The 11,571-nt window shown below is 39.0% G+C and overlaps 1 protein-coding gene across 2 annotated transcripts; it reads left to right on the top strand.

The window, feature by feature from the left end:
- Window positions 1-3,226: 3,226 nt before the first annotated feature.
- p2ry13 (purinergic receptor P2Y13) lies at window positions 3,227-6,353 on the top strand. Of its 2 annotated transcripts, none has more exons than XM_004543565.3 (4): window positions 3,227-3,422; window positions 4,348-4,551; window positions 4,667-5,056; window positions 5,400-6,353. In XM_004543565.3, the coding sequence occupies exons 2-4, from the start codon at window positions 4,366-4,368 to the stop codon at window positions 5,892-5,894; spliced, it is 1,071 nt and encodes a 356-aa protein (XP_004543622.2). In that variant the 5' UTR covers window positions 3,227-3,422; window positions 4,348-4,365; the 3' UTR covers window positions 5,895-6,353. The 2 variants fall into 2 exon arrangements, with proteins under 2 accessions (XP_004543622.2, XP_004543621.2); XM_004543564.5 differs by having other exon boundaries at window positions 3,227-3,744.
- Window positions 6,354-11,571: the final 5,218 nt, after the last annotated feature.

Raw genomic sequence — 11,571 nt, 5'->3', positions numbered from 1 at the left:
GGTGAAGTGTCTTGCCCAAGGACACAACGACCGAGACTGTCCAAGCCGGGGCTCGAACCGGCAACCTTCCGATTACAAGGCGAACTCCCAACTGGATCCTGTGCAGTAAATCAGCTGTTCCTAGGACTGCGCTCTTCTGGACAGAGATCTCCGATGTTGTTCCTGGGATCTGCTGGAGCCACTCACCTAGCTTGGGAGTTTGGGGAACTGACTGCTCCGATTACCCCTGGGACCACTGTTACCTTCACCCTCACATCTTCTCAAGCTCTTCTCTGATCCCTTGGTGCTTCTTCAGCTTCTCGTTTCCCTTTTTCCTGATGTTGCTGTTATTTGGTACACTACGTCGATCACTACGGCTGTCTTCTGCTTCCTGTCTACCACTATCATGTCTGGTTGGTTAGCCACCACTATTTAGTCTGTCTGTATCTGGCAGTCCCACAGAATCTTAGCTCGGTCATTCTCCACCGCCCTAGGCGCGTCTCCTATTTTGACCTTGAGGTTTCCAGGCCATACTCGGCACAGATGCTTCTGTATACTAAGCCAGCTGAAACACCAAACTGAATGTCAGACTCCAGCTTGGCTCTCATCAACACAATCCTCATTTATAAATGCTCTACAAACCATAACATCATGGTTAACCGGTGGATTTTCCCATTTTAGTGCAGCTAGCTAGCAATGAAAAAACAATTAATGCTCAAGAGACAGACAGTGAAAGTGGACTTTTATATATAAATATAAAACTTATTGCTGCAGTCAAGGGCAGCATAAATTTGACCTCCTTACACTGCATATCAGTTCCAGTTTCCTTGTTTTTCACTCAGTTATTGGACCTGTCACTAGTTAACTTACATAAACCTATTTAAGTGTCTTAGCAGCAACTAAACAACTAACTAACCAGTGATGTCACTTTCTGTACTGGCACAAACTGGCACTAAACACGTCCTGAAAGCTTTCACTTTAAGCACTTAAATCCAACTACACAGACAGTTTTAAATCTATAACAGTTTTTTTGTTCAGTAGCAATGATACATGTAGTGTTTCATGTCCATTCAAGTTGAATGCATTCAAGGAACAATCTGTTTAAAATTCATACGTTACTAAACAGAGTATATAGGGATTTTCTTTTCTGGAACTATGGCCGTTTAAAACATGTTTTCCTTCTCTAGGTGGAGCGATGCCAACTGAGACAGCTCAAAATGATTCAAAGTGCCAGAGTTTCACTTACAACCCAAATGTTATCCCAGCCCTCTACTATCTGATGTTCCCTTTAGCCTTGTTGCTGAATGGTGTAGCAGCCTGGGTGTCCCTACACCTTAAGTCCACCACCACCTTTGTGGTGTATTTGAAAAATCTGATTGCTGCTGACACTTTAATAACCTTGATCGTCCCATTCAAAATTGCATCTGACTTGTCGGGTGCATCACAAATTATATTCAAACTGTCATGTCGTTATTTCAGCGTCGTTATGTACAGTCTAATGTACATATGTATTGGTTTGTTGGGTTTAATCAGTGTAGACCGTTTCTTCAAAATCATGACACCCCACGTAAACTTTGGCCAGAATGTGACATTTAGCAAAGTGATAGCAGGCTTAGTCTGGATAACAATATTTGGAGTCTCAGGTTTACCAAATATAATTTTAACTAATAAATCACCCAACTCGACACAGGTCATTACTTGTATGCAAATGAAAGGAACAGAAGGAGTTGTATATCATACAAAAACAGTGATTTTTGTCAATATTTTCTTCTGGAGTGTCAGTTTGGTCATTGTGGTTTGCTACATCTGCATCACAAACAAAGTCATTGAGTCATTTCGAAACTCCGGCAGCAATAACAACCATGGAAAGCAGAAAATCAAACTACGTGTTTTTCTTGTTATTATTGTCTTTTTTGTGGCGTTTGGACCATATCACATAGTCAGGATCCCATACACGTTTCAGCAAGTCAACTATGCCAGTAATTCCTGCTTGTTTGAACTAGGCAAATTTGCCAAAGATGCCAGCCTTTGGCTTGCCACCACAAACACATGCATAGATCCACTTCTCTATGTCTTTCTGTGCAGAGAGTTCAAAGAGAAACTGGTATCTTTGATGGCAGATGTTGCCATCTCACTTAAATTGGCTTCAGCACCAGACAAACCAGACACCACTTTGCAACAGACTAAATTCTGATAGATCTTACGAAATAGTATCCCCAATTAGATCGGCTCAGATGTTATTGCTGTATTGAACTTAATTATTCCTGTATTTATTAACATTTAATTGCATTATTTACTCTTTTAAATCGTGTAAAATTGTCCTTTTAGTACTAAATGTACCACATGAAGAGTTTGAAAAACTGTAACATGAAACGCAACAGAGTGAAGTGGTATTTTCATGCATATTTTATGTAAAGGTAGCACTTTAATCAGAAGGCGAATGGAGACAACGCAATTATCATGCAAATCATCTGTCTTTCATGTAGATGTTTTGTAATGACTGTGGTTAAAGTAAATAAGGTTCATGGCAATAAAGAGTTTGTCTAAAATACATTTTTGTATGATGTTAAGCATGTATGCAACAAGTTTATGTCCTACTGCATTGCTTACTAATTATTAATCTGCTAAAATATATGTCTGTATATTCCATCTGATCTCACTGAGCTTTTACTTATATATTTTTCTTTGTGTGTGCCAAACTGACTGTTGGCTCATGGAATTATATTGTGTTTATCTGTCATGATATGTATCTACATGTGTGATGTGTGTTAAGCAACAACATCATTTGGAGACTTGTAATAGAAACATTTCTCAACTTGCTTTTGCAGCTGTCATAATTCTTGGTTCAAATCCAAACAAAATCCCACAGGAAGTTATTTTTGCAATGTTCTCAGAATGTCCTATTTTTAACAAGAAAGTGAGAGTGGAAGGGGATGGTCAATCAGTCAGTTGTTGTTGTAATTTGATACTATTTACAGAAAATACACGCTATTTCAAACAGGGGCAATTTATAATAATATCATTTTCTTCCCAATTTTTTTTACATTAATGCATCATGGTAGAGCTTGCTTGCTTTCAAGTGAAGTCAGTCAGAGCAATGTGCAAGCTTTGCATGTTACTGTTGCCCACTAAAACCACAGCTGGTGGAGACTTTTTGAAACAAGGCGTAAGTATTGAACATTAGTTGCGAGGTGGAGCGAAGAGCTGTAGGGTGCAAGAGGTCTGCAAATAAGTCTGTGGCTGTGGTGTTCGCCTCTTAACAGCTACTAAGTCTGACGCAAGCTAGCGGAGGCAGAGGGACTGGCACGGAGTAGAGCAAGCCTCTCAGCAGACAATTGGAACAGGAAGCAAGGAAGGAAAGGGTCTTTCACCCGGAGGAAGACTGGCAAACTCATTGGGATTGTGACAAGACAGCCACACATTAGCTCCAGGGACCACCCATTGTAAGAGCATCAAACACACACACACAAAAACACTTAAAAAGAGAGAGTCAGAAGGGGAGGAAATACCAAGAAAGACATAAAGATTCAAGACTCAAGCCAGAACCAGTATTCCTGGACTGATTAAAGAACTAAAATAACAGCAGGAGGTTTTCAGTTTTATTTATTTTTTTATTTTCCTTCATTATTTCCTGTGGCTAAGAAGAAAAAAGAGGAATTTGATATTTCACTTCTTCCTTTTTATGAAACATTGTATTTTCCGTTGCATTTTGTCATTATTCTTCTCATGCCCCACCTAAACAGACGATAAAGACACAAAAAGAAGGTAAGACTCAATTACTGGCTTGTCATGTACATCTTGCAGATAAATTACTTTGTGAAACTGGGCACAAATACTTAATTTGCCTAACAATGTAACTTGCAGAAAATCTAATTAACATTTGAGTGCACACTAAACCAGACAAAGGTTTGAAAGCAGTGTGTATTAGTTGCCATAGTCCATGTGTATAACCTCAGTGCTATTCTTCAGAGCAAAAAGAAGAGAGGACATAGGGAATATAGAATGAACAGAAGCTCAGACTGTGCATTTAAAGTATATATTAAGTCTGTATCTACATGACTACAACAAACAAAGTATTGGTATTTTTAAGTAGAGGGTAGGAAGCAGCTGTAACATTCAAAATGATCTGATAATTCCTGTTGTCAATTTTTTTGTAACTCTTGTCATATAAATGAATAAACATCTGTCATATAAGTAATTATAATAATAAAGTACTTCAGCTACATTTTCTTAGGGACTTTTGAGAGATAGACACAATAATGCTATAATTATCTCATATTAATTGTAGAAACAGCATATTACAGTGTTTTTATCATTTCTTATGATGTCTCTGTCATCTTTTTTTTCACTCTCTCATCCTGTCAAAAGCCAACTAAGGATCACAGTATGAACAACACCCTGTCCAACACCACCTCCTTCAAGTGTGTTCGGGATACCAGCATAACAGCTGTGGTTTTCCCCTGCCTATACAGTGTCCTCTTCATAGTTGCTCTGATACTAAACTCCCTCGCTGCATGGATCTTCTTCAGTATCCGAAGCACTTCAACATTTCTGGTCTTCCTAAAAAATGTGGTAAGACACCAAGGCTTTTGCTTTGTAGGTTTACTCTCCGCTGCAAAGTAAGGAAACAACAACAACAAAAAAAAACAGCATTACAATAACAAGGTTAAAATTTGCTCAACAACAGGTGGTGGCTGACTTGCTCATGACTCTGACCATCCCTCTGAAAATCTTAACGGATGCAGGTGTGGGTTCCTGGCAGCTACGCGCCTTCCACTGCAGATACTCTGCAGTGCTCTTCTACATCACCATGTACATCAGCATCCTCTTGCTGGGTCTCATTAGCTTGGACCGTTACCTGAAGATTGTCAGGCCCTTTGGGAAGTGTGCCCTTCAGCGGGTCCGTGTTGGTCAGATACTAAGTGCAGCTGTTTGGGTGGTAATGCTATCATTAGCGTTACCCAACGTTATTCTAAGTGACAAGCCGCCACGGCCGTCTGGAAACAGACTGAAGTGCACGTCCATGAAGAGCCCGGCTGGCTTGCTGTGGCATGAAGGTTTCAACTACTTCTGTCAGGTAGCTATGAATTAAGGAAACGCTTTGAAATTTAAGTAAACATTCATATTCAACCTCCTTCCATAAAATTTCAGAACCAGCTGTTCTCCTTTAAATGTATCCCACAGATGACACTGCTGTCAGCTTTTTAATGTTACTCATAAGCATGTGTGTAAGCAAATTTCGCACAATAGAGAAGTGTTGCTATTAATATATCTGAACTACACAATCAGCTAATTTAAACAGAATACACGATGTCCTTCTGCAGTTATTAGAATCTTACTGCTACTGCTGACCTAAATTAATTGGAGAAAAGCTGTGAGGTGCTCCTCTGATTTCCCCTTTTCTTGTTTTGTTTTTCTAGGTTATTTTTTGGGGGACGCTTGCTTTGATGGTAGTCTGCTACACATTCATCAGCAAGAAGGTTTATGAGTCATACAAAGCCTCAAAGAGTAGATCTCGGGGTGCCAGTCGCAAAACCAAAGCGAAAGTCTTCGTTGTAGTGGGTGTGTTTTTCATCTGCTTTGCACCATTTCACTTCGTCCGGGTTCCCTATACCCTCACCCAAACACGGAGCGCAACAAGTGACTGCAAGGCTCAGAATGCCGTCTACTTTGCCAAGGAAACCACCCTGTGGCTTTCAGCAACAAATGTATGCCTAGACCCGCTTATCTACGTGTTTCTATGCAAGGTGTTCAGGAGAAGACTGACTGCTGCACTCTGTATTAAGTCTCTCCAAAAAGGTTTTGACTCAGCCACATCAACGCAACTTGAGATCTCACAGATAGCCTACAGTAAAAGGCTGTCACACAACGGCACGTCAGAAGCCAGTGAACAGTGCACTCTGGGACACAATTAATAACACCCTGGAAGAATGTTTATTTTGTATATAGTAATTCCTCCTAATAAGACGGTTGTAAAAAAACAAACAAAAAAAAACATGTAAAAACGAATGCAAGTTTATAAGAAACTGATGAGTAGACAATGTGTCAAAGAAGGAAAGCCAAAAAGTCTCTGTGAGCTACGACTACTGCTTTTCATACAGTACTAACCAAGTTTCTTTGTTTTTTGCTAAGTCATCCATCACATTTCCTTGTTTGCACTTGCTGTCATTTACACTTCCTCTTTTCTAATCTTACATAAACTGCACTTTCCCTTTGCAAAAACTTTGACGTGGTGAAGATCTTGACAGCACAAGGATTAATAACAAGGGACTGAATAATCATTGAAAAGAAGAATAATAGACTTTAACAAACTCTGCTTCCAGTAATTAAAATGTTACTATCAGTTTAATAAAAATTATATTTTTCATGCTGCAGTTGCACAGTGTTCACTTTTATGTACTTTTCTGAGGCTAACAAAGCTCACACAAGCATCATTGGTGGGTAAGCTAAAAAGCAAGCCAAAACATATACAACAATAGCTACATACAAATAGATGAGGTTTGAAGTTAAGTTTAGGGGGGCTACCATGAGTCGTAAATATGTCTTGAACTAGCGTTAGTCATGAAATTGAATTTGTGTATTCTTTATGTTGGCTTCTGAACACAGACGATTCAAGTATGAGAGATCGTGAATAAGAGATCATGATCTTGACAAAATGTTGTGTCTGCATCAGGTGATAAAGTGTGCTGTTTGCTAATCAGAAGGTCAGTGGTATGGTCCTTATCTTTAGTCTGCTTAAACTGAATTGAAAGTGAATATTAAAAATGAAATAAAACCAAACATAATGGCAAATATAAAATTTAAATATCTGTTTTGGGAAACGTAAATACTGGTGTTAGTCAGTCTGTCACATCTGGTACTTAAAGAAAAGATGCCAATTAAATAGAAAGAAAAGGTCAGTGCATTATGAAAGCTTGACAGGAATATGGTTGAGAAACACAGACCTTCAAATAACTTTTCATGGTGTTTAATTATTTGAATTATTTGTTTGTTTGTTTTTTGCTTGCACACTTTACACTAAATGATAGATGACAATATTTACCTATCTAATATCAGTGTTATTTCATATTTGGGACATTTTTTGAAAAAAACAATGAAGGTAAAAAAAAGAACAATGAACAACACCCTGTCCAACACGAGGACAGAAACGCAGACACATAGCGCATTGCAGGAGATCAGCTATTTGATAACAACCACTGCAACCCAACTAGAACAACGCCCAGCAATGCTGCAAGAATTTCCAAGTATAGTATACTGCCTTTCACATTGCTGCAGCAGCTTCTGATGAATTTTCAAATTGAACAAGGGATGGGAAAAAGAATAGGGGAGAGCGGGGTAAGTTGTCACACTGTTCATAACTCCAACACTAGAGGCTCTATCTCAAAAATGAAATAGCCACTTTGTGTGACTTCTTCTTCTATAGTCAACCTCCTGTTCACATGTGATCAAGACTGCTCTAATCTGAGGTGAGCACATCTTTTTTATTTTTTTGACCTAAAAGGAAAAATAAATCACTTTAAATTTTCTTCAGTACAACTTTGTTAGGTATAGATGTTACAGATTATTATTTTACACAAAATAGAGGAGACATTAACGTGTCTTTTGATACTTCAGCTGATGTGCTATGTTGAGCTAACCCTGACATTTAGCCAAAATTAGCATAAATGTCAGTTTGGGGCAAGTTGTCTCATTAACTTTGGGGCAAGTCGTCACATGTGACAACTTGCCCCAGTACAAATAAATGCTCCAAAAAATTGTGATATTGTAATTCATTTGTATTTGTAATAAGGTTTTTGAAGAAAGGAAGGAGAGGCAGGAATTAAGGAAGGAAGGAAGAAAGTAAGATGGTTCGAAATTATCAACGAAAGACAGAGCGTGGCAGAACACCACCTGACATTATGTTAAAGGCAGTCAGGCAGGTAAAGATGCAGAACAAATCAATCACAAGTACAGCAAAGGATTTTGACATAAATTACCGCACTGCAATTACTGACAGCGGACTACCAACTCCAGAGGACATCCAGCCATATCCAAAAGCTGGCCGCCGAAAACCATCCAGCAAAGGAAGAAAACGACGCAAATCAGCAATTCTAACCGACACGCCAGTGAAGCAGCAACTAGAAAAAGAAAAGAATAAGGCTGAATCTAGCAAAAAGCTGTTTCAAAAGAGAGGGACGCGAGGGGGGAAAACATCTGGACCTATGAAGAACAACGCAGCTAAAAGAAGAAAAATAATTCAAGAGTCATCATCAGATGATGAAGAGTGCTTCTGCCTTGTCTGTGTGGAGCCATTTTCAAACAGTCGTCCAAAAGAGACCTGGGTAAAATGCGTAAAATGCAACAAATGGGCCCATGATGCTTGCACCTCAGGCCAGGCAATTTATGTGTGCCAGAATTGTGACTCTGAAGTTGAGTCTGATTAATCAGAAATAAGGCATCTGTTTTGTTCAGAGTATAAACATGTTAAGTAAAGCAAGTTATTTGCAGCATTCCATTCAGTTATGATGGATTTATGTGCAAGCCAGAGAACATTTGAGTTTAAAGTTCAAACTAAAGTTTTCTTTCTACTTAATGTTTTGATTAAAATGTGTATTGGATTGAAATAATTGTTTTTTTCCAAATTCTCTTGGCATAATTGTTCAAATTTCCAGTTTTGGTTTGAATTTAACAATTAAAATCAATAATCATAATTAAGTATTTGTGTTCATATTTTAAGATAATCTAGTGTGACAACTTACCTGCCGATGGGGCAAATTGTCACAAGTGCACATTCTCCTTTCAACAGTCTACAACTCTGTAATGAGATAAGATATGAAAATGTAATCAATACATCATATGTGCCCGAGACTTCCGTCTTTCATTTGGTGAAACATTTATTACGTTGTGATGTATGGTGCTCAGTAAAAGTTAGTCAGTGTGAAGAGTGTGACAACTTACCCCGCTCTCCCCTACAGATCTGGAATTAATGGACTTTTCCCCACACTACCACACCCCGAAGATGGGCTTCTGGACATTCACAAACTGGTTCGGCAGAATTAATGTCACTTCCCACCTGATTTATAATCCAGTCTGCATGTGGGTTTGATTAATATAATAATGAAATATGATCTTTCTCCACCCCACCCACTGTCGGTTACGATAGAGGCTGATATTTGGGCAGGAAATTAATGAGCTACTGAGTGGGGAGAGTAGCAACTGCAGCCGGGGGAAGGACCATTCATCACCTTCAGATTAAATCCTCTGACAGATGATAGTAGTGAATTATGAGAAATACTAAATTACATTCATGGAAATTAAATAAACCCCCCAAAGATAATGTTACCTACCCATTTCCACAGAAACAGAATTCTATGACTAGGGATCTATAACATGAGGTAGGGACTGACATTTACTTGCATGGTTGTGTAGCTCACATGTCAGCAAAACCAGTAATGTCAAGGTCTGCACTGACAGACCGTGTGAAGGCTGAAATGTGGACCCAAAAGCAGACATGTGGAAACAAAACTTGATTTCAACTAAACATGAAACACGAAACATGAAACATCTAGTACCTGAGCTAGACGAACAGACGACAAACAAAGGGAAACTCACACAATATATACACAGAGAGGTGACAACAGCTGGGATGAATGGACATGATGACACAGGGGGAGTAAAACTAAACACACTGAACACAGGATGAGAGACTGTCAAAATAAAAAAGGAAGCAGGAAAAATATGGAGCTGAGCGCGAACACACTTGTCAAGTAATGTTTTCATGTTAGAGCTGCCAACAGTTTTAAAACACTCACTGTGATTTTAGGAAGTTTATTAGACAATTAAATATGTTAGGATGATATATTTATATTGCACGGAATCTACATTTGGTTACAATAAAGTAAAAAAAATCTGAAAAAATATATACATAGAATCAGAATCAATTGAAGTATCTCGGGGTCTTGATCACGAGCGAGGGGAGGAGAGGAGAGCAGGAGATCGCCAGACAGATTGGCGCTGTGGTGCTGCAATGAGAGAGCTGAGCGTAAAACATCGAAAGGAGCCAGTTGAGGTGGTTAGGGCATCTGACAAGGATGCCTCCTGGGTGAGGTGTCGGGGGATGTTCCACTGGGAGAAGGCTCTGGGGCAGACCCAGGATATACTGGAGAGATTATATGTTGCAGCTTGATTGGGAACAGCTTGGTGTTCTGCCACACAACCCGGAATTGGTGGCCAGAGAGAGGGAGGTCTGTGCTTCTCTGCTTCAGGCTGCTGCCCTGAGACCCATCCCCAGATAAACAGAGGAAAATGGATGGATGGATGGATGGATGGATGGATGGATGGATATAACATTGGGGGTTATTAACAGCATTACTCTGATAAAGAGTGTGATTACATTATCACATCATATGAGAGTTTATTTGCCAAGAGTCAGTGTCCAAAAATGTTATATCCACTTCAAAGACACTGACTCCTCAACCTGTATCTGTCTCCTTTCACAAAACAGTGGACAGTCAGCCTACACTCACTACAGATGAACACCGGGTACAGTTTATGAGGTGACCCGCTTGAGGGTAAAAACATAAAATACCACAAAATATCGAATTGGCACGAGTCATGCCGTTTTCATCAACGTGAGCATTCTGCTCAGCTCTTTCTGATTTGCATAAAAGATTTATAGTCCAAAGTTGGGCTGTTATACAATTGAAACTTCATATATCAAATATGTTTCAAGATGATCGGTTGACCCCCTTTTAGGCTATTTTTTTTTTCACGCTATGAAATGTTTAAACATGAAAATCTTGAAAACTATTAAAAGATAAAATCCTGGTCTGTCACTGGTCTGTCTTACCATCAAATCAGCGTCTGTAATTTGAGATAAATGTCTGAGTATTGGTTTTTGAAATACAATTTATCATATTTGCTCAATCTAACTGTAAGTGTAATGAAAATAGCATTTGTTTATTTTGTGACTATCAGCGCCCCCCACCCACCAAGTTTTTGTAGTTTGTAGTTTTGTATAGTTTTTGACATGTTGATGACATGTTGGGAATCACCTGTCAGGTCACCTGACAATTCAATTCCAATATAGGCGATTTAGCTTTATTGCTTTATTCTTCCATCTCCTATGAAGAAATATAGTCTTTACAATTTTCATTAACCTTTATTCTCACCATCTTTGAATCCGGTGACCAACGAAACTAGCTATCACAATAGTTTAAGCTTTTAAATTAAAGTGACTACTTTATCTGTCCAAAAATACTGCCACACTTTTTACTGTAAAGTTTAAAACCACTTGAATCCGCTTTCGTTTCTTCAAAGAAGAATTTTTAAACGCAAACTCCGCTCTTCTTTTTCAAAACATCCCTAAAAGACCATCTTTCGTTTTTCAGGGAAAGGTGATCTCAACAGTAGCTTTTAGCGTCTAATATTTCATGCTACATCGTGACAAACGTTACTAAACCTTACTAACTAACCGTTTGTGCTCACTGTGTAACACGAAACCTCGTCTGTTATTTACACTCATCCCACTCCGCTCAGCTGACTGTGCGCGCTCCCGAGGCGTACGCCAGCTTCACTGCGAACATAATGCCACGTGACGTGCATAACGGGTCA

This window comes from Maylandia zebra, linkage group LG14 (assembly GCF_041146795.1).
Source record: "Maylandia zebra isolate NMK-2024a linkage group LG14, Mzebra_GT3a, whole genome shotgun sequence".
Classification (NCBI taxonomy): domain Eukaryota; kingdom Metazoa; phylum Chordata; class Actinopteri; order Cichliformes; family Cichlidae; genus Maylandia; species Maylandia zebra.
This window is presented reverse-complemented; position numbering and strand designations above follow the sequence as displayed.